The 21,987-nt window shown below is 56.6% G+C and overlaps 3 protein-coding genes across 7 annotated transcripts in view; 1 reads left to right on the top strand and 2 right to left on the bottom strand.

Annotated features, from left to right (window-relative positions):
• Nucleotides 1-3,077, top strand: part of Tmprss9 (transmembrane serine protease 9) — a 31,838-nt gene extending 28,761 nt beyond the window's left edge. For 2 of the 5 annotated variants that reach the window (XM_076919358.1, XM_076919359.1), the window contains exons 17-19: nt 867-1,038; nt 1,573-1,835; nt 1,912-3,077. In XM_076919358.1, the coding sequence (XP_076775473.1) occupies nt 867-1,038; nt 1,573-1,835; nt 1,912-2,297 (821 nt within the window). In that variant the 3' untranslated portion in view covers nt 2,298-3,077. Of the gene's footprint in view, nt 1-866; nt 1,039-1,529; nt 1,836-1,911 lie in introns of those variants that run through there. The other 3 variants (XM_076919360.1, XR_013106204.1, XM_076919361.1) reach the window with 3 other exon arrangements.
• Nucleotides 3,078-3,458: 381 nt separating this feature from the next.
• On the bottom strand, nt 3,459-4,361 carry Timm13 (translocase of inner mitochondrial membrane 13). The gene is made up of 3 exons (XM_076919376.1): nt 4,173-4,361; nt 4,031-4,099; nt 3,459-3,808 (listed from the first exon to the last, which is right to left on the bottom strand). The coding sequence occupies exons 1-3, from the start codon at nt 4,290-4,292 to the stop codon at nt 3,710-3,712; spliced, it is 288 nt and encodes a 95-aa protein (XP_076775491.1). The 5' UTR covers nt 4,293-4,361; the 3' UTR covers nt 3,459-3,709.
• Nucleotides 4,362-4,735: 374 nt separating this feature from the next.
• On the bottom strand, nt 4,736-20,862 carry Lmnb2 (lamin B2). Its single transcript, XM_076919362.1, has 12 exons — nt 20,575-20,862; nt 14,036-14,172; nt 11,515-11,671; nt 11,281-11,406; nt 8,410-8,580; nt 8,210-8,335; nt 7,880-8,100; nt 7,416-7,686; nt 7,231-7,338; nt 6,858-6,977; nt 6,588-6,698; nt 4,736-6,269 (listed from the first exon to the last, which is right to left on the bottom strand). Exons 1-12 carry the CDS (start codon nt 20,827-20,829, stop codon nt 6,228-6,230), a joined length of 1,845 nt encoding a protein of 614 aa, XP_076775477.1. The 5' UTR covers nt 20,830-20,862; the 3' UTR covers nt 4,736-6,227.
• Between the last annotated feature and the right edge of the window lie 1,125 nt (nt 20,863-21,987).

The following is a 21,987-nucleotide window of genomic DNA, read 5'->3' as shown; positions in this document are numbered from 1 at the left end:
TGTCTGCTTTGTGTGGTGCAGTCTCACCACCCCCCCACCCCCCCACCCCCACCCCCCGGCATCTGTGGGTGTGGCATGAGCAGAGAGGGACAGTGTCTCCATGCTGGAGATCTCAGGCAGGAGAGCTGGTGAGGGGGTTGTTTCTACCTCCCACTGTCCTACAAGTGCCCCCCACACACACACACATCTAGGCACCCCAGCTGTGACTCCCTGCTGCGGGGACACTTGGCCCAGGGTGAGTTCGCTAGGTCCTAGGCTAGACCTTTCTCTCATTACTGTTGGGTTACTGTGACATCTTAGCACTGGGCCAGTGAGGCTGTTCCTCCACTTGAAGCAATATGGAGGCAGTGTTGAGTGGCTTTGAAACAGCAGATGGAGTCAGGACTACATGCAGAGGCAGTGGGCCCTTGGGGATCACGGCAGGGCCTTTACTAGAAGCCCTGTGCCTCCAGAGACCCCCATACCTGAGCGTCCCCAGCCTGACCTTCAGCTCAATCTGACCTTGACCCTGGTAATTGCAGAGGCCTGGGAACTCTCACCCAGAAACCCAGGGAAGCCCCCGAAGTGGGCGTGGGCTCCCGGTGCCAGTGCCTGCGGTTCACTTTGTTCACTTTAGGAAGGGGGCGAGGGCCTCCGAAATCACGCTCCTTAATTTTCTGCTCCTCCAATGGGGCCTTAGATGTCTTTCTTTCCCTGGGCTCCTTTTGTATTGGTTGGGGCTGGGAAAAGAGAAGCCAGCGGGGCATTACCTGAGACCACCCTCTGCCCCTCCTACGGGGCACAGAGTGTTGGGTTGGGGTCCCAGCCTTGGAGTGGGTAGGAGGAAGACCCTCTGCACCGGGCTAACCATACTTGCTCTTCCACAGACTGCGGCCTGGCACCCCCCAGGGCCCTGACCCGGATAGTGGGCGGCAGCGCAGCCTCGCTTGGGGAGTGGCCCTGGCAAGTGAGCCTGTGGCTGCGGCGCAGGGAGCACCGCTGTGGGGCGGTACTGGTGGCCGAGAGGTGGCTTCTGTCTGCAGCACACTGTTTCGACATGTGAGTCTTGCCCTGGGTGCCCTTCCCTAACCTACTTCTGCAATTTGGCCCCAGTCCCCCAAGATCACCGAACAGAAGGCACGGTCCCTCCTTGGCAGGGTTCTGGACATGGGAGGGTCCCTTAAGGGATCCCCCAACATGTGTTCATGTGCCTGTGGGTCACAAGGTGAAAGGGACAGATTGTCCCATGATGTGAAGGTCCTGGGACAGGAGGAAGACACTCTCCGGAGCGTTGAGCGCCCAGAGCCCTAGTAGAAATCACTGAGGCTGCCGGTGTTCCGCCAGCCTGTGGTTGCTGGACTCAGGGATGTGTGTGTGTCCCCATTTCCATTAGTTGACCTAGTGGGGGTCCAGATCCTTGACACTCAGGTCTCCAGAGGGTGTGTGAAGCAGTGATGGTGTCCCCTCAAAGGGACACTCTCATGGCTGCGTGAGCCTGAATTGGGCAGGGGACAGAGCAGCCTGTTTCCACTGGGCCGGTGTCTCGGCAGGCATGGGGCGGTGACACTGCCCACGCATATGCGCACCCTGCAGCTATGGGGACCCCATGCAGTGGGCAGCCTTTCTGGGCACCCCGTTCCTGAGCAGCGCGGAGGGCCAGTTGGAGCGCGTGGCACGCATCTATCGCCACCCTTTCTATAACATCTACACGCTGGACTACGACGTGGCGCTGCTGGAGCTGGCGGGGCCTGTGCGCCGCAGTCGCTTGGTGCAACCCATTTGCCTACCGGGTCCCGCGCGGCCCCCTGATGGTGCTCGCTGCGTCATCACCGGCTGGGGCTCGCTGCGCGAGGGAGGTAGGCACGTGGAGGTGGGCGCCGCAGGGTTCGTTGGAGGCCCTCGGCACCCACACCTTCTTCCCGGATCCCACAGGCTCCATGACGCGGCAGCTGCAGAAGGCTGCGGTGAGGGTCCTCAGTGAACAGACATGTCGCCGCTTCTACCCGGTGCAGATCAGTAGTCGTATGTTGTGCGCAGGCTTCCCACAGGGGGGCGTGGACAGCTGCTCGGTGAGTGGGGACAGGGGTTCTCTTAATCAATGTATGCAGCCCAGGCTGGCCCGAAGTTCTGCACCACCACCGCCCTTTGAGGCAAGAAGGAATCCTCCTGTCTCATCTCCTAGTGCTGGTGGCACTCGCATTCGCCACACCTGGCTTTTCACTTGGGTTTTGGGGTTTAACTTGGGTCCCCACGCTTGTGCGACAAGCCATCTTCTCACTGAGCCTGCCCAAGTCTTCCCCAGCTCACCTGACTCTTAGGACATCACATTTCACAACTGCCAACCCCACATCCTACTGGAGAGTTCAGGCAGGGCCATTACCGAGTTTGAGACCAGCTTGCCCCAAGGACACATATACAGATGTGTCTCAGTATAGGGAGATCTGTGCTCTGATGCCTGCCACGGGATGCAAACGGAAGGACTGAGCAGATTCTCGGAGTCATATAAAAAGGCTGCTTACAGACAGCTGGGACCTGGCCACCACATACTTCCAGGTTCACACAAAGACCCCTTGTCAACGGAATGGAGAACAATAAAGATAACCTTTCAGCACCCCGCTCTGGCCTGCACCTACAGCTCGCACACACGCTAGTCCTCGGGACAAAGGCCTGGCAGAGGCACAGCCAGTGCAAATAACAAAGCACGTTAGTACTGAACCCATTTCCCACACGGCAAAGGTGAGGCTCTTTGGCAGCCTCTCTCCCACTCAGGATCCTTGTTAGTGCCACAGAGAGGTACAACCACAGGAGTCGTGGCTGCTACCAAGGGCTGCTGGTCTGAGAACATTCTCTCCTTCAGGGTGATGCAGGGGGACCCCTGGCCTGCAGGGAGCCATCTGGCCAGTGGGTGCTAACTGGGGTCACCAGCTGGGGCTACGGCTGTGGCAGGCCCCAGTTTCCAGGTGTCTACACTCGAGTGTCTGCGGTGCTAGGATGGATAGGCCAGAACATCCAGGAATGACACCACCGGCCCTCAGTGGGGAGTCCACCGGAACAAGCTGTAACTGTGTATATTGTTCTAATAAACAGAGTCCCTTCTCCACTGGATCAGTACCTCTGTTGAAACCACGAGTCTCCAGGAGCAGGGCATGTCTCCAACTCGGTTTCTCTGGTGCCTTTGGTTTTGTGGGACAGCCTCATGTACCAATCCTCCTGCCTCCACCCTCACCACATCCCCAAGCGCCGAGTTGATAGGTGTGCACCACACTTGGTTTATTCAAGAGTTGAGGATGGCACCCTGGGCCTCATGCATAACAGGCGAGAGCTACATGGAGCCATGATTTTGATCCTAGGCTGGTCTCTACCCGGGATGACGAAGCACCTGAGAGCCAGCAGCCCACTGACACCAAGGGGAAAGATAACCTGGGAGGTCTGGGTATACTCTGGGGAAGGGACCTGAAGCAGTGAGGTGACACGCCAGCTTTTCTGCCCCAGCAGCGATTTATTGGCCTGCTCTCATGAGGTCACAGGTCAGTGGGGCCAGCCAGATCCCCGCGCTCGAACGGGTCCTCGCTCTCTTCTGAAACTCAGTTGGATGCAGCAGCCCAGGGGAGAGGCCTCGAACCCCGAGCCCTCCATGCTGCCAGACTTCGGGGCGGCTGGAAGGAGCCACCCTTACTGTAGGGAAAACAGTTCCGACCGTGAGCACGGTGTCCGAAGGCACAGGTCCCGGTCACATGTTGGCTCGTTCCCGCTGCAGTCGAGAGTTGTAGGCGCGGGACACAGTGTTCCAGGCGTCCATGTAGCGGTCCATGCACATGGCGATGCATTTCTGCAAAGCGCGGAGGGGATCCCTGACTGAGCAAGGGTCACACGACCCGAGGATCACCCACTAAGGCTACACCTACAAAGCGCAGAAACCAGGTTCTCACCCCGCGCACGCGCACAACTCCCCAGTAGGCTGCGGCTAAAGGCCACGCACGCGCAGATCCTTTATCCCAGAAGCTCCTGACCCTGCGCCCCTCACCATCCCCGGGTTCCCGGGGTGTCTCACCTGCTCCGAGTTATCCAAGGAGCCTCCGGGCTTCCCAATGCACTTCCGGAAACACTTGTCCGTCATCCTCTGTGGACACATTCCAGGCCTCAGCGGGGACTCACCTGGGGAACCCCGCCACCAACCCCGGAGCGCCCCGCACCTGTAGCAGCTCCTGCGCGTTGGCCACGGCGATCTGCACTTTCACCTGCTCCATAATGGCCCCCGGGTCCAGCTTCCCACCACCCGTGCCGCCGAAGTCCGAGCCGAAGCTACTGTCCATGGCTGCTCAGTCAACCGGTCCGCGGTCGCGCGCGCGGACCGTCCGCACCGGAAGCCGGGGCACCACGGGAAACAGAGGCTGTGTCGATTCCCACAAGGCGGCGCGCGCCGCCGCCAGTCTGACAAACTTGTGGCCTGAGTCACCATGGAAACAAGTCAAACTACACCTCCCACAAACCCATGCGCTCTATGGAAAACTTCAGACTCCTGTTCCCACAAGGCTGTGCGCGGCGCCCCTAAGCACTGTCCTTTGGCTTTTAGAAGGAAATGAAACCCGAACCACAATTCCCAGAAGGCTGTGCAACTTCCCGCACGCGCACACTGACTTCTGGGGCCCCGGAAAGGGCTGGGCCAGGGTCATTTCTTCGCGTACCTCCCCGCTGCGCGTGCGTACAATGTAAAATTCTCGCTGCTCTTATCGGGACCGAGGACCAACTGCGAGGCTGCAGTTAAAAAATCAGTGTTTATTTGAGTGTACAAAAGTTTCCAGTTGTAAAATGTATATTACAAATCACAGGAGGAAAAGAAAGGGTGGAACATACGCTTGGCATGCATCTTATAAAAGAAACACTGCAGAGCTGAGCGATGTGCGCAGTCCAGGCGGCTCCCCAGCAGCAGTGCCACTCTGGTAACCACCTCCCCTAGCCGGGGCCAGAAACAGACCTCTGAGGACGTGCAGATTACTCTAGACCTGCTCCTCAAACATAAGAAACTAGCTCCAGTGCGGAGTACAACCGGAGGGCACCTGCCCTATGGGCAGGGCTGCAGTTTCTGCAGCCAGCCACGGCTATCCAGGATCCAACACCGGTCACAAAGAAAATGGAGGTATCTAAAAGCAGGAGGTGGCTGGTGGGTTCTGGAGTTCAGTGGCAGTGGTGGCATCCTGTGGCCACAAGCTCTTGCCTTGAGGGAGACCAGGCCTAACTAAAGTCTTCCTACTATCAGCTGTACCAAGAGGGAAACAGCACTCCCTACAGCTCAGTAAAGGAAGCTGTCATAGGTAACCCCAAGTCATGGCAGCTCCAGGCCTGAACCCCCAGAGCGGCGTCCCAGTGAGCTGTGTTACTGATTGATGTAAAAAAATAAATATTCTTTAAAAAAATACCATGTGTCAGTGGTAGGGAAGTGACAGGCGAAAATGGCTGACTCCTGGCGCTAAGTTGACAGGCCTCGCCATCGGGGTGGGGCACAGAGGGGCCACGTAGTGTACATACAGGTGAGGCCAGGAGCACAGCCTGGCCACACTCTTGTGAGCAGTCACTGGCTGGGAACCCGCAGCCTTTGATCCTAAAGGCACAATGCCCACAATCTGCCTGTCCCCTCAGTCTTAGGATGGGAGGAGTCCTCCCACGTGTGAGTTCCCTCCTTCTTGGTCTTCAGCTTTAGAAGGGACTAGAACATTTTAGAATCCGGGCCCAGAGAAGCTTATGGATGCCCTGAAGCTGGGGACTGTTATAAAGCCCTCAGACTCAGAGCACAAAGCTGGACACCCCTGGGTTCAGGTGCTCCGTCAGTGCCATCAACTCCAGGAGAGAGAGAGCCTGCCTCATGTCCTAAGAGCCACCACATCCTGAGAGGCTAGTGAACCCATAGACCTCTTGGATTCTGAATTTGATTTGATTTGAAAGGCTTCAAAGAGAATGACTGAATCACCACAGTTTCCTCCAAGGTCCACCCTGAGCTAGCAGCCATTCTCTTGCCCCAGATCCAGGCCCAAGTCCCTCAGGCTGCAGGTTCCCAGCCCAAGCCTCTATATCATCATGGGGCCAGGTGAGGCCTGTGGGCAGGACACCTCCATCTTGGAAACCCAGCAGAGCCACCCACATTCTCACGGCTGCTTAACAGTCGTCTAGAAATGTACCAAGGGCTAGTGAGAGCAGACCATAAAAAAATAATTTTAGGGGCTCTGGGGACCATGGTAACCGTGGGGGAGGTTTCACATCAGCCGGCAGCCCTTTGAGGTAGTCCTTGGGTCCCCCTGCAAGGAATGAGGGAGGATGGAGTTAGGCACCTGGTCCCAAGTAATCAGAAGGCCCTACTCCAGAGCCTTCTTTTTGTCCCCAGCCCAGACTTGGGGGGCTGGAGTCGCTGTCTCCCCACCCCAAGCTCTAAGCAGAGGGTATCCTGACTGAGGGGTCTGGAGTGTAGCCTTTGAGGTCTGTGGTATCACAGAGCCCATGCAGTGAGTGGGTACAGTCATGTGAGGCAAGACTGTGGAACCTATACCCACTAGGTGCAAAGCCCCACTAGGTGCAAAGCCCCACTAAGTGTGATACTGGCCACATGCTTCCTCTACCTGCTGGTGGAACAGGTCTTCTTCGCCAAAGTCTGCCTCTTCCTCGTCCTCCTCTTCCCCATTCTCTCGCCCCTGGACAGACGACTGCTTCGCAGCCTGCACGGCTACCTCCTACACGACAAAAGTCACCAGTCCGCTTGACCACCCCAGTGATAGTGGCTGCGTGTCACTAGAGGCCAGCTCAGGTTTCAGCTCAGTCACAAGAGCTGGGGGGGGGGGTGGGGAGGGAAGGCAGGTGCCAGGTCCCAGCCACCCATGCTGTGCACCTACCTCGCCATCTGCGTTGACCAGGACAGTGCGCAAGCTCTCCCCGGAACCCCAGCTGCTCTGGCTCTTCCACACAAGGGTTGATGGGGGGCTGTGGGTAGCCCCTGCACCAGATGTCCACACCTGAGGAACCACGATGGCCATTGCCAGTCACCCCAGGGCTGGAGAACTACTCTGGGATCCAAGCACCTCGGGGACTAGACACACTCAGACACCGGGCATCACCTGGACAGTGCAGTACCCTGAACTACCATTGTGGTAACTGTAAACGTTGCTCAGGCACGGGGCTGGTTTCAGAACATGCTAACCATACAGTACCTCCCCCACTAGAAGCTGGTGTTGGGAACTTCCCGGCCTAATACCCACTGTCACCTACCGTGACCATCTGGCCGGCCCGCAGGACATACTTGGGTGTGAACTTGTAGGCGATGTCCTCACCCCCAAGAACTTGTCTCTTGATCCTCCAGTTCCCCAAAGACTGGTCCTGCAACCCAGACACGCTTTTGACCTCCGGCCACCAGGGACGGAGTACCTGTCCGACTCACCCAGTGCCGAGCTCACCTTGTCTGAAGAGTTCTTAAGGCGCACGAACCTGCCCTCCAGGTCCACCTCGTCGATGCTCACAACACCCATGGCCACAGCTTGCTGGGCCAGTGAGGAGCCGCTGCTCACGCTGGAGGCACTGCTGGGTGAGCCTGGGGTGTCCTCAGTCTCCAGCCGGCGGCGCTTGCCCCGGCCCTGCCCCACAGACATGCTAACCCCGCTGCTGCTGCTGCTCGAGGTGGCCCTAGAGATGGTGACGCGTGATGAAGGGCTGGGGGACAGCTTAAGCCTGCCGGAAGGGAGGCGTGGACGAGGTCAGGAGGCGTGGCCAGGCCGCGGGAATGCAGCCCACTTGCAGCCTCTGGGCTGCTTTTGAAGCTACACTCACCCCTTTTCCTTGGCTCTGCCCACTCTCCTGGATCCACCTGTCCCCTCTGCCCCTCCCCTCTGGGCCCCGCCCCTTGTCCCAGTGCCCCTCCCACCTCTCCTCCTCGCCCTCCAGCAGCTTGCGGTAGGCGCTGATCTCCATGTCCAGGGCCAGCTTGACGTCCAGCAGCTCCTGGTACTCCGCTAGCTGCTGCTGCATGGCGTCGCGCACCTCTGTCACCTCCCGCTCCTTGGTGTCCACCATCTTGCGGAACTTGTCACGTTCCCCAGCCAAGGCCTCCTCCAGCTCTCGGATGTGGTTCTCTGCGGCATTGGCCTGGGGAGGGGGTGGCCAGGTCACCGTGTGGCCTCCGGACTCTCAGATGTGAGGGACTAAGGGTGGACTGAAGTGCCAGAGGCTCTTAGGGGCAGCTGGGCCGTGTCACCTGCTTTTGGAGACCTAAGAGCTGGTAGCTGAGGGACTCCACGCGCATGCGGGCCTCCTTGAGCTCTTCGTGGGCTGCACGGGCTGCCTTGTCATTCTGGTCCGAGATCAGCTTGGCGTTGTCCAGCTGGGGGAGTCGGGAAAGTGAGCACAGGTGGCGAGTAAAGACTCCCCTCCCCTCCCCTCTCCTCACTGCTGTACCTTGGCCTGGTAGGTCTGTTCCAGCTCCAGCCGGTACAGACGCACTTGCTCAGCGTGCTGGCTGCGCAGGTCCTCCAGGGCCTGAGCCATCTTGAAGTCATACTCCTGTTGCCGGCTGCTGTCCACCTCCACCAAGCGCCGCTCATGCCTCCGTCGGGTCTCCCGCACCTCCTGTGAGGGGACAAGACTAGTGACCCAGCTATGCCAGGTTGCATCTCTAGGTGCCTGGCCACGTGCACACTGGAGTATTATCTAGCCATGAAAAGGAGCAAGGCTCTGACACAACCCGCAGCTGTATGTGGAGGAGACATACTATACACATGCTGAGAGGGGAGCCAGACACCCAAGGCAGCAGGACTGGGGAGGCACAGGCAGGAGATGGCTCTGGCCAACCTGGCCTCATAGCCAGACTGTTTAAGATTTATTTATTTTATGTATATGAGTACACCATGGCTGTCTTCAGACACACCAGAAGAGGGCACCAGATCCCATTACAGATGGTTGTGAGCCACCATGTGGTTCCTGGGAATTGAACTCAGGAAGAGCAGTTGGTGCTCTTAACTCTTAACCGCTGAGCCATCTCTCCAGCCCCACAGACCCTGTCTTAATACTTTTCAAGAGCCAAGTGGTGGTGCTGTGATTTAGTTCCAGCACTTGGGAGGCAGAGGCAGGGGGATCTCTGTGAGTTTGAGGCCAGCCTGGTCTACAGAGTAAGTTATAGGACACAGAGAAACCCTGTCTCAAGAAAGACCAAAAAAAAAAAAAAGCTTTTTTTCCTCGGGGTTGGCAATGCTCACTCTGAATCCTAGCACTCAGGAGGCTGAGGCAGGGGGATCGCTGTGTTCCAGGCCGACTAGGTCTACATGGTGACTTTTGGAGTAAGAAGGGCTGCACAGCTAAAGGCTGCTTCAAAACAGCAAGACGTGCAAGGCGGACGCTGACAGCGCCTTCTCCCACCCCAGCCTCATCCCCTGGAGCTCTAGGACAGAAGCTCCCACAGGAAAACGGAGAGTGGGAGATGTGGGGACCACCTGGATGGATCTTAGACTAACCCGAGGATCTAGGATGCAGTGGCTACAGCAGGCTCCACACGGCTGCCCGAGAGGCGGCTTTGGGCTGCACCCTCTCACCTGCTGTCTTGTGGGGACCCTGAGGTGGTTGTTCCACGGCCTGGGATTCCCCACAGCTCCCTCTGCCTTCACAGGATCCTCCATTGCTTCTTTCACAGGGGTCTTCCCAAGACCCCTCCAGTGTCGCCTCATGCACTCCCTCAGAGGTCTCCAGCTGAGCTCAGGCAGACCTCCGTCCATAGTATCTTTCAAAGAGCTAGCTGCCTCCAGGCAGTCCCTCTTCAGTGCCTCTCATAGGCTCTGACTCCCCCATGGGTTTGTGTTCTCAAACTGGAGTCTTCCCAGATTCCTTCCCAGAATCCAGTTCTCTCAGGTTCAGGGTCCCTTATAGGTCCCTCTGTGGGTTCCTGGCTGAGGTCAGGATCCCTGGTGGCTTCCCACACAGGACTCTACCCATCTTGGCCAGGGCTATCCCAGAGCTGCTTGTGACTAAGCCCCACAGCCCTCCTCCTCCTCTGCACTGACCCCAGGTGGGGCCTGGCCCAGTGTAACCCAGGGACACCACCACCCACGCATTATGATGACATAAGGGGCTCTGTGGTGGTCGAGGTCCCTGGGGGCCTGTGTGGCAAGCCTGTATCTAGGCAGGCCCTTCCAGCCATGCAACAGAGGCTAAGATGTTAAAGGGGGGACCCTAAGGTTGGCTGAATATAGTCCCCCAAAAGCCACATCCTGATCCTTACACCTGGGACAGTGACCCTCAGGAGACAGGCTAAGTTAAGGATGGCTGTTTTCTGTGTGTGTTGTTGAGGACAGTTTGTAGGGTCAGTATTCTCCTCCCATGTGGTTTCCAGGGATGCAGCTCAGGTCGTGGGTGTCGGGAGCAGGTACCTTTACACACTGAGCTGGCTGGTGACTCCATTTAAGGTTTTTTTTTTTTTTTTTTTTTCCAGAGCTGAGGACCAAACCCAGGGCCTTGCGCTTGCTAGGCAAGCACTCTACCACTGAGCTAAATCCCCAACCCCTAAGGGTTTTTTGTTTTTGTTTTTTGGTTGTTGTTAGTTTTTTAGACAGGGTTTCTCTGTAGCCATAGCTGCCCTGGAATTTACTCTGTAGACCAGCAGAGCTGCAGGCGTCTGCCTGACTCTGCCTCAACTTAGAGATTCGAATGCCTCTGCTTGTCCCCATGCTGGCAAAGGCTTGACCAACATGCCCAGCTAAGTTATGCATTTTTTTTTTTTTTGGTTTTTTTTTTTTTTGGTTTTTTTGAGACAGGGTTTCTCTGTGTAGCCCTGGCTGTCCTGGAACTCACTTTGTAGACCAGGCTGGCCTCGAACTCAGAAATCCACCTGCCTCTGCCTCCCAAGTGCTGGGATTAAAGGCGTGCGCCACCGCCCGGCTAAGTTATGCATTTTTAATATGCGATTCTAAATGACTCAGTTGGCCCAGAAATTCAGTGACCAGTGTCATTCCCAGCTAGACATGGGCTGGACTGCAGAGAGGGTTCATCAGGTGAAAGCGCCTGCCACCAAGCCTGCAAGCCTGAGTTTAGAGTCTGCCACTGTCACTCCCCCAGGAATGGATAAATGCAAAACCAAACACAAGGGAAGGAGACTCAGTAAGAGGCCAAGGACACAGAAGCAGAGGCCTCAGGCTGCTGAGCTCTGCAGGCTACTAGGTGGCTGAGTCTCTGTGGACAGGGTGTGTCTCCTGGAACGGGGAGTCCAGCTGCCCCCCATCTCCTCAGACACACTCGGACTGCCCCCTCACCTCCTCAGACACACTCGGACTGCCCCCTCACCTCCTCAAACACACTCTTGCTGAAAGCCAGCTCCTCCTGCAGGCTCTGGCAGCGGTTCTCCAGGTCCACGCGCATCAGGGTCTCCTTCTCCAACTGCTTCTTGGCCACAGCGTGACCATCCTCTGCCTGGGACACAAGGGGCAGTGAGCTGAGAGGGCAGCCTACTGGCCCGGCTGCCATCTCATCTTCTCCATGTCACTAGGGAGCTGGGACACCAGCAGCTGCCAGACCCACCTTGGCCAGCTGCGCTCGCAGCTCTGCCACCTCTGTCTCCAGGCCGTGCTTGTCGCTGAGGGCTGCAGCCAACTCGGCCTCACTCCGGTGGAACAAGGACTCCAGGTCCTTCACTCGGCCCTGGAACACTGTGAGCTCACCTTCCCGCTTCTTGGCACTGAAACAAGGAGGACAAGTGGTCAGAAGACCCAGGGAGGCCAAGCGAAAGGTTGCCTGGGCCCCTGTTAGTTGCTGCAGGCTGCCTGTCTGCTGTCTCAGCTCCTGGGAGGCTGAGGCAGGAGGACTGCTCCAAGTTTGAGACCAGCCTGGTCTACAGAGACCCTATTTCAAAAACAAGAACATTCTCAAACCAAACCGAATCCAAGCAAAGTGCTCGGCATTGTGGCCACAGGGTCCTAGCTGCACCTGTCAGGGCTGACGGTGACCGCAGCCTTCCCTGCTGTATACAGAAGTCCAGTTCTGGGCGGCACTGCCCAGCAGATCAGGACCAGGGGCAACTTATTAAAGCCACAAAGGAAAGCCTGACTTTCCTGTCACACGGCACGGTCCAGGTTAGAGGCGGGAATTTAAGCACACGGGTGTCAGAGAGTGGATTTTGGTGGCTTTTACAATATTTAATTCTTCCCTTTTGTGGCACAGGATATCCAGAGCCCAGGTTGGTCTCACACTTGCAGCAGGCCTGCCTCAGCTCTCCCAGAGTCAGCTGGTGACAGGTAGGTGTATAGCGATGGTTGGCACCCATAGCTACGTAGCTCCTGAGACTCCACCATGTCTGCCAGAGTCTGGGTGTGGGGTGCAGAAACATCTGGCTCTTGCTTACGTCACGGAACCACCGATGCTCACAAAGCACCCCCCACCCCCAAGGTTGGAGGGGACTACTTGGGTCTGAAGTCCTGCACTCAGAGAGCACCAGCAGGGACATGGGATAGGCTGAGAGGGACCATGTGCCCTGAGGAGAAGGCAGGACCACAGGCCAGTGGTGCCGAGGCCCTTGGGTGCAGCGTGACAGTCAGCAAAGCGGGACCAGAGGAAGTTTGAGTGGGACTGAGGAATTCTTCGAGGCCCAGGCTCCACCGAATGCATGGGTCTATCCCAAGGGCGGGGTGCAAGGGCAGGGTCTCTGGGACCACGCTGGGGCATGTGGCTTGTTTTGCAGGTCCACCCAAGGCTGTCATGATTTCACGTTCCAGAAGGAGAGTTGGAAGAATTGGGACTGGGGAAAAGCTAAAATCACTAGTCAAGGCCATCCTTGGCTACAAAGAGAACTGGAAGCTAGCCTGGGCTTACATAGAAAGCTGGATGCCAATAAATCAAGGTGAGATCTGTGGAATGTAAAACTACCCTGGCTGGGTGGGGGAGGGGAAGGTGCTATGGACAGACCCAGGTAGGAATCTTCTGCCTGGCTGGTGGCAACCCCGCAGCAGATGTGCTGATCGGCACAGGAGCCCTGCTGCCTCAGTAGCTTTGACGTGCCTGTTGCCTGTGAACACCCTCAGGCTCCAACACACTGGCTTATTAAATCAGTGGCAGGTGCTGAGTGAGGGTAGGACAGCCTAGTGGTCACTTCAAGCACTACTACCAAAGAACCAGGTGTCCCCTCAGAGGATAGGCTCTGGCTTGTGGCGACTATGAAGGTCAAATAGCCTGTCAGAGCAAGAAATCGTGACATGAGCAGATCCTGGGCAGATCTAGAAGCAGTCCCTTCTGAGACAGGGAGGTCCCACTAGCAGTGGGTTCCGCAGAGCAGATCCAGACCTGGGCTGGGAGGGGAAGGGTGTGGGGGACTCTCTCACCCCAACCTGTTCTGAGGACTGTGATGTCCCCAGCAGAGGCAGGACCTGAATTCTCCACTCAGCACAAGCCAGGGCCGGGGTTTAGCCACTCTACAATGACAACATTCTCCTGCCATTGCCCTGGGAGGGACTTCAGCCCCCAACGTGCATGCTCCTTCAAGGCTTCTGATGAGGGACACACTTTGTGACCCCAAGGGACAGTTGGAGAGGCTAAGGAGAAAAGTGAAGGCTCCTGGGCCTGCTCTCCCTGGGGCAGCAAGTCCGCAAAGCACAGCCTCAGAGAGGTTGCACTGCTGGCCCAACGAGTGTGTGCACACTCATGTCATTTGCAGCTGCTGCAGGTTGGTGGCCATAGGGCTCCATTTCAGCCCCACAGTCACCCTGTCCCTGGTCTCTGGGGGCCTGTGGGTTACGTAAGGAGCTCCTGGTCCACTAGGAGCTGTGCACACTGTGTGGGTGGAGCCATGGTCACTGACCTTTCTTTCTGGTTTTCCCCGCTGTGTGTACTATGTTCACGTGTGCGTACATGTGAAGGCAGAGGTCTGAATTCAACATGGGGGCCCTGCCCCAATTGCTCTTCACTTTCTTGGTGGAGGCCAGTATCTCACTGAACCCCAAGCTTGTCACTGTGGCTAGTCTTCTAACCAGCCTACTCTGAGGGGCCCTGCCCCCATCTTCCCATGTGGGACAAGCACTCCACCCACCACGCTGGGCCCCTGACCACCCACCTCTTCCTGGTTTCCTCTAGCTCAGCCTGCACCTTTCCGATTTCAATCTGCAGCCGGGCACGTTCACGGGCTGTCTCATCCAGTACCCGCCGGGCGTCAGCCAGCTCCGACTCGTACAGGGTCTTGATGCCACTCACCTGGGGAGACAGGGCAGGGGGTGACACTGGGAACACAGGACTATCCTATGTCAACCCTATGACACCATCTTAGATATAACAGAGGAGTCTGGGCGGTCTTTCTGGAAGGATCCATCTTCCTTTTCCTCAACTTAGCCTGCTAGGATGAGAAGAGCAGGTCACAGGACCCCCAGGATTGGGTGGAATGTGTAGCAAAGGCTAGCCCACTTGGCACCATTGACTCAGGGCCTTATGATTCTCATCTATGGGACATCCCTGCCAACCCACTGCACCTGTGCAGCAGATACCCAGCATCTCACTGCCCAGTCTAGAATTCCTGGACTAATGTGTTTTCTTTTCTCCAAAGCCCCAGCACTGAGATGGCAGGTACCCAGTGCCAGGCAAGCACTCTTTCCACTGAGCCCAACCCCACAATGACAGGGCTGATCATATCACAGTGTGGGCAGGGTGACACCTGAGTCCATAGGAAGCTTTCCTGGGTCGCACTCATGTCCCTATTATGGCACCTTAGAGACCGTTTCTGAGTCGGCCTTCTATTCCACACACCTCCTGTATCTGCATCCTATCCCACGGGGGAAAGGCCTAGGAGACCGAGGCCACCAAGGCCACTCCATGAGACACTGTAATGGCTGTTCCTGGTTGTCAACCTGACTACATCTGGAATGAACTACAATCTAGAAATGGAGGCCTCACCTGTGATACTGATCTTGAGCCACCGTGGCCATGAAAAGCTTAGGCCCAGGCAAGGTAGTGCGTGCCTTTAATTCTAGGAAACAGGCAAGCAGATCTCTGAGTCTGAGGCCAGCCTGGGACAGAGAAAGTACCAAATCCAGGCCTGGTGGGCCACACCCTTAATCTGGGCCACACCTCTGCTGGAGGACCACAGACACACTGGAAGAGGAAGAACCACTTCCTCGACTGCTTGCACTTGCTTGCCAGCACATCTGGTGGAACCCACTTCAGGATTCCAGCTTCTTCAGAAGAGCAGCTGAGACAGCCAGCCTCACGGGGACTGAGCGACGACTAGATTCTTGGCTTTCCACTGTTGGGTCAGTTAGACTGCAGACTGAAAGTCATTCCATAATGTCCCTTAATCTATAGACACGCTGTAGGTTCTGTGACTCCAGAACCCTGCCTAACCCAGACACTCTCTGAGTTGCACCTGGATCCATATTCAAAGTCAGGCTGCTGCAGGGTCACCCCACACGGTGCCCGGCAAGGGGTCTTCAGGGACACTCAAAATACACACTTGCTTTGACCTCTCCATCGACGCTGCTGGCAAGACAGTTGGCACCTGCCACCTGCATGCCACAGCCTGCCTGCCCACCACACATACACCAGCTGGGCTGGAGACTCAGGTTTCTCCCAGGCCCTTCTCCCTCAGTGTGCAGCTGTGAGCTTACTCTGTTTAAGGACAGGTGGCAACAGATCACAGAGAAACACAGTACTTCCCAGCCTGGACAGCAGAGGGACAAGCAGGCACAGGTGTGGACCTTGGCTGTGGACAGTGGGTCTCCTGTCACTCCAGCACCACACTTTACAGAAAGAGCAGGGACACCCGCCTAGAAATCTGTACACCGTGCCCAATGCCAGCAGCCCCAACACCAAGGGGAACAGCCGAGCGGTTTCAGCAAATGATGGACCTGTACTCCCACCTGCCGGTTAGCCGGAATATTGTCCAACCCTGAACAGGAGCAAGACTCTGACATGACAGTGTGGAGGGACCCAGAAGCCACCGCGCTCAGTGAGACCCAGAAGCAAGGGCTGCACCGTGTGGGCTCCAGGACGGAAATGTCCACACAGGGGAATCCAGACAGGAAGGAGACTCAGGGTGCTGAGAGGGAGGAAGATGGGACGATGGCTCAGGAATGCACACTCTTCCGGGGGATAGAATGTTCTAGAATTGGACAAGGGTCAGATGACACAGACCTGATGTCATGCCCTGAACTGCAGTGCCACTTTGGGGTGCATAAGCTCGATACACATCAGAGCTCAGGTACCTGGTGTCTGTCAGCACAGAGATGGCGTCTGCCCAGCATGGCCTGCAGGTCAGCCAGGGCCAAAAAGGCTGCTGCGGAGCTGCAGGTGGGACTCAGGCTAAGACCACAGTGTGACAGTGTGTGTGTGTGTGAGAGAGAGAGAGAGAGAGAGAGACAGACAGACAAACGTGACACACTGTGTGTGAGAGATGTGACACACTGTGTGTGAGAGATGTGACACACTGTGTGAGAGAGAGATGTGACACACTGTGTGAGACAGAGATGTGATACACAGTGGGGGGGGGGGCTGGAGTGGGCGAGGCTCTTATTCCCATTTTACAGACAAAGACACTGAGGCCTGGAGCAGGAAGAAGCCTCCTGCAATCCAGCCCTGCATCAGCGGCACAGTAAGTCTGCTACAGGAAGCAGGGAGAGGAAATAAAACAGACACCCCTGTCTCCTCTGCCACCGCTGCCCTCACCCCAGGACTCTGCAGGCCCTGGTGTGGGGAGTGCCCTTGACCCTAGGAGGATACTGAGATGTGACCCGCTGGGCACACACCTTATGTCAAATCAACCAAGACTACCAGCCCAGGTAACCCTTGTGTCTTCACAAGCTGGTGGATTCCAGCATTCTGTCACAGTGACAGAAGCTTGCACGCGTGCACATGCAAACACACACACACACACACACACACACACACACACACACACGCACATCCCCTCAGTCCCTGCCTGCCAGTCACTTCCTGCAGGATGCTGATTCGCCAGGCCTGTGGTGGATGGGACACAGAAGATCCTGAGGAAGGCAGGACTGCCTGCTACTGACAGCAATAGGAGGAATGGGTGGATGTGGTGACAGGACGTACACCTGTCACCACAGTCCTTCAGAGGCATTGACCCGTGCATGCTCTGTGGGCTCCTGGATGGGCCCTGGGGCCGCTTCACATCTTGCTCCATTTAGACCCTATGTCTGGGTCAGCCTGGTTTGCTCTCAGGCCTGCAGGCCAGCTGCAACCGCTGCCTGAGCCTACCTGTCTAGAATTGCTTCTGTATTTTTGTTTTTTTGACAAAGGGTCTCACTATGTAGCCCTGGCTATGCTGGGAATTTGTTATATAGACCAGGCTGGCCTTGAACACCAGATGTCATCTGCCTCCTGAGAGCTGGGATTAAAGGCAGTTTCTATATTGTAAGTGGTTGAACAGGGATGCATAGTCTGTGGCCTGAGAGCACTCACCAAGAAAGCTTATTAGCAACAGTCTCAAAGGGATGTCATCTCAGGTGGATTTGGCCCCACAACACCACCAGGTTGCTCAGTCACAGAGACTTCAGCTTCTGGAGGAGAAACTATCCCCCTGTGGGGATGCTGGAGGCTGCGTGGGCCCCACTCAGCAGAGACAGGTGGCTTCTGGCAGTGGTTTCTGTAGCACTACTGCAGGGCCTGGCCTGAGTACTCCAGACACATGTCAACACACATCGGCCAGAGCCTGGGGCTCAGATGGCCTGTGGTGGCCTTTGCTGGCGTCACACTTAAGCTTGGCTGGAGAGTTTTGCTCCTCTAGGACGCCCTGTCCCCCCGACACACCAGCCCAGCAACAGGACACGGGCAAAGGAAATGCCGGGGACACATTTCCCTGTGGGGACCTTATATCCCGGCCTCAGTGTGCAGGGGCAGCCTTCCTGATGCCCCCTCCAGCACCGTCAACCCACCCACAACAGCTCGGCCCCACAGACACCAAGTGATGTCAGTCTGTGTGATCAGAAGCCACACTCGGCCCGGCTCTGAAGGAGAGTGGATGAAATGAGACCCAGCATGCAGGGCAGGAGATCAAGGTCACCTCGTGTGACCGGCTGGCAACCTAGCCTTCGGTGGTCCCTTCAAAGCCTCCCTCATATGCCCCTGCCAATGCCGCAGGTCCCAGCTACAACAGGATACCAGATGACCTGGTGACCCCTTATGGTAGGCCACGCCCCTCCAGGCAACACCCAGCCACACCTGTCCCTGCTTCTTGCCAAGTTGCCCAGAAGGCACTGCTGACAGGTGGAGCATGTGCTGTCTGTATGCTGTCCTTTGTGGTCACTCCCCCCAACTTCCTGTACCAACTGGCTACCCCGCCAGCTGTCCACAGACATCTTACAACACTAGGTGGAGAAACTAGGCAGGCTGGCTCCCGGAAGGGCGATGCGCCTGACACCTGCTGCCAGCTGCCCTGGCTCACACTTCAGCCAAAAATCAGCCCTGTGTTCTGATCAGCCTTGCAAAACTGGAAACAAAGGTGAACTTTGCCAACACCACCTGCATGGACAGGTGGCGTCCACTAGGGCTGGCACTGCACATGTCTGCAGAGCCCAGAAGCTCCAACTGTCTGTGGGACAAAAGGGCTACAAAGAGCAGGGTGGTGGCGGCGGCGCACGCCTTTAATCCCAGCACTTGGGAGGCAGAGACAGGTGGATCTCTATGAGTTCCAGGCCAGCCTGGTCTACAGAGTAAGTTCCAGGACAGCCAGGGCTACACAGAGAAACCCTGTCTCGAAAAACCAAACCAAACCAAACCAAACCAACAAAAAAACCAAAAATAACCACAAAAATGACTGAGGGAGACACCTAAAGGTGACCTCTGGCTTCCACATGCACACACATACACACACACGCACACGCATACACGCACACACTCAGGGCCCCAAATCTCCTCAAAGTCAGTCTACAGAGCAAGCTCCAGGACAGCAAGCTTAGGCAGTGAAGGAGCTGGAAAGCAGAAGGCTGATGATAGTGTAACAGAACAAGCAGCAGTTCCAGCCCCAGCCAGCAGCAGAACCGGCAGCTTCGGTCACGTGGCTCTGGCTTTAGACTCGAGGATAGCAGGGACTCCCGGACGGTGGCTGCTGATTTGCTGGAGCTAAGCAGTGATTAGAGACCAGCATCACTGAGGTGAAATCTTCTGGGAAGTGTTCTCCCAGAGCACAAAGGAGCTGTGTTCTAGAGATAGCCAAGGCTGCACCTTGTGCTGCAGCTGGACTTGGTAATGTGTAAGTCACGCAATGGTACTGGTCTCGAAGGCATGAAGGGGACATGAAGAGCAACTGAGGCTCGGCACTGTGCGAGGCCAGGGAAGGCCACTGGTGAAGGTGCCGCCTCAGCAGCATTTGATGGCCCAGGACTGAAGGGGTCATGCAACGAGCTGAGGCCTGGTACCATGAAGAGCCTATGAAAGGCTCTTGGTGAAGCCTGCTTGCAGCGGAAGTGTATGGAGATACCAGTGCCATGGAGTCCACAGATCCCCCATCGCTCAAGAAGCCCCCCTGCTGCCAGGCTCCCACACCCCCCAGGCAGCCTGCCCACTGAGACATGAGGCTAGCTTCTCCGCTCACTCCCCACAGCCCTTGAGTACCTGGGCCCATCCAAAGTTCTGTGTGAACGAAGAGCATAGACCCTCCCCTCACTGGGGTCCCCAAGCTCTCTGAGTTTCATAGTGGTTTGGGTTGGCTTAGGGTCCCCTAGGGTCTCATGAGCCCCTAATTGGGAGACTTGCTCAGTCTCAGTACATTATCTCTGGGGTGTCTTAGGAATCAAGCAGGATCCTGTAAACCTGTGACCCTGGGTAGGCGGGGCTTTCCTGTCTATCCGTGTAATGTGACGTGTCCCCCAAGGTCCTTGAGACCATCTGGGGAGCATGCCCCTGAATCTCTTCAACCTTATTGGAAGTTTTAGTTCAGTCTACACTTCTTCATCAGGGTCCCCAGGTGAGCACAGGTTAGTTTCAACAACCCCTATCCCAAGATCGCCCAGGTGGGTGGGGTCTCAGGGGGCGGGGACTAACATTGTTTATACCTGTCACCAGTACCTAAAGTCCCTCAGATGGGAGGGACTTGGACCCATCTGCACTAATCCCCCCTCCCCGCCCAGACTTTAACGCGTAGCTGGGTTCCTGGTGGGCGGGGCTTACCTGTCAGCACCAGTTCCTGGTCCCCCTAGTGGGTGTGGCTTAGCGGTTTGCACCTGTAAGGGAGGTGTCTTCCCTCCCCTTGGGCGGAGCTCAGCGCTCTGCAATTGTCCCTGGGGTCTACTGGTGGGCAGGGCTCAGGCCTATGTACCCAACCCTGAGATGTCCTGGTGGGCAGAGCTTAGCTGTGGGCATCTGCTCCAGGGGAGCCCGGGTGGACTGGGCTCAGCGCTGTGCACCTGTCTTGAGGCTTCCCTGTCCTGAGGGTCCCCGGTAGGCAGGATTTAGCCCTTATACACCAGTCCGGAGCCCCCGATGGGCAGGGCTCAGCTAGCTGTATGCACCAGCCCCCGTGATCCCCCGGTGCGCAGGGCTCAGCTAGCTGTATGCACCAGCCCCCGAGATCCCCGGTGGGCAGGGCCCCGCTCACTGCACCTTTCGCCGGGGTCAAGATGCCCGCGTCCCCGGTGCCGACCCGCGTACCTCGCGAGTGGTCACCTCCTCCTTCTCGGAGATCCGGAGCAGCAGCCTATCGTTCTCCAGCTCCAGCGCGCGAACGCGATCGATGTAGTGTGCCAGGCGGTCGTTAAGCTCCCGCAGCTCCTCCTTCTCCTGCAGCCGAGACAGGCGCGTGGGCGACAGCGGCGTGGCGGGCCCCGCGCGGGGCGGCAGAGACGCCATGGCGGCGGCGGCGGCGGCAGGAGGATCACCTCGGCGGCCCGGGTGCGGCGCGCTCATTCAATCCGCGCCGCGGAAGATGGCGCCGCCGCCCGCAGCGCGCCGGAATTTGTAGTCTCTCTGGCGCGGAGCACGCAGGGAGCCGTAGTCCACAAGGCAGCTTGCGAGGCATGCCAGGAGATGTAGTTTCCAGCTTTCCAGTAAAACCCAGGGTTTGGCAGTTACCCTGATTGCAGGTAGAGGAAGAGTTCTGATTTCTACCTGTGTACAGATGCACACGTGAGCCCACGTAAATGCACACACAGAAATCAATTAACAAATTAAACAAATGCAAAACACATCAAACAAAAAGACAGCGAGGGTGGGTGAGACGCTTCAGGGGGAAAGGCACCTGCTGCCAAAACTGAAGATTGAAGTTGGATCCCTGAGCCCTACATACAAGAAGACAACCAATGCACACAATTGTCCCCTGGCCTCCACATGTGTATCTGTAGCGAGAATTTTGCTTTCTTTGGAAAACACAGAAATATGTGAATTTGTGTTTTCGCTTTAATTCGAGGTTTCAGATATGGGGTGCTTCAGAGTGTCCGCAGCAGCTGACTATAATTTGCTTCGTGCTCTAGCAGAGGCGTGATTTCGCCAGCTACACATATCTTCTGCGATGTGATCTTTGGAATTCTGGGGACTTTTCAGAGGATATACAAATGCTAGGGCCCCAAGACGGGTTTTGGTTGATCTCTGTTGGTCACGGTTTGTTAAGTAGTAGTGTGCAAAGAAGAAACAACAAGAAGAAATTAGATATCCTGATGGAAAAATCAAATTTGCCCCCAAGGAACTCAACCCCCCCTAATCGGCAGGAAGTAGTCTGATGATAATGTCGCCCCCTTTCCTTTCTGTCCTTTTCCCTCCTATAGTGTTAGCGGTTGAAAGGGTGGAAGGAGGTTAGAAAGGGTGGAAGAAGAAACCGCAAAGTAGCCAGTTTCTGCTACAGTGTCAACACACAGGAACACAGTAAACAAACGTAATTTAATTTGTTAAAGAGTCACCTCAAGGCACTACTGTCTTCCCAGCACTGGGAAAGCTGAGGCAGGTCGAGTTTGAGGATAACATAGCAAAAACACAAGGCTACCAGTGTGACTCAATGTGTAGCCTCGGCGCTTGCCTAGCTGAGGGCCTGGCTTCTATCCAGTCCTGCAGAGCACAGACTGGATGTGGTGG

Source organism: Arvicanthis niloticus, chromosome 22 (genome assembly GCF_011762505.2).
Source record: "Arvicanthis niloticus isolate mArvNil1 chromosome 22, mArvNil1.pat.X, whole genome shotgun sequence".
Classification (NCBI taxonomy): Eukaryota; Metazoa; Chordata; class Mammalia; order Rodentia; family Muridae; genus Arvicanthis; species Arvicanthis niloticus.
The sequence above is the reverse complement of the archived record's forward strand: the minus strand, read 5'-3'. Positions and strand labels throughout refer to the sequence as shown.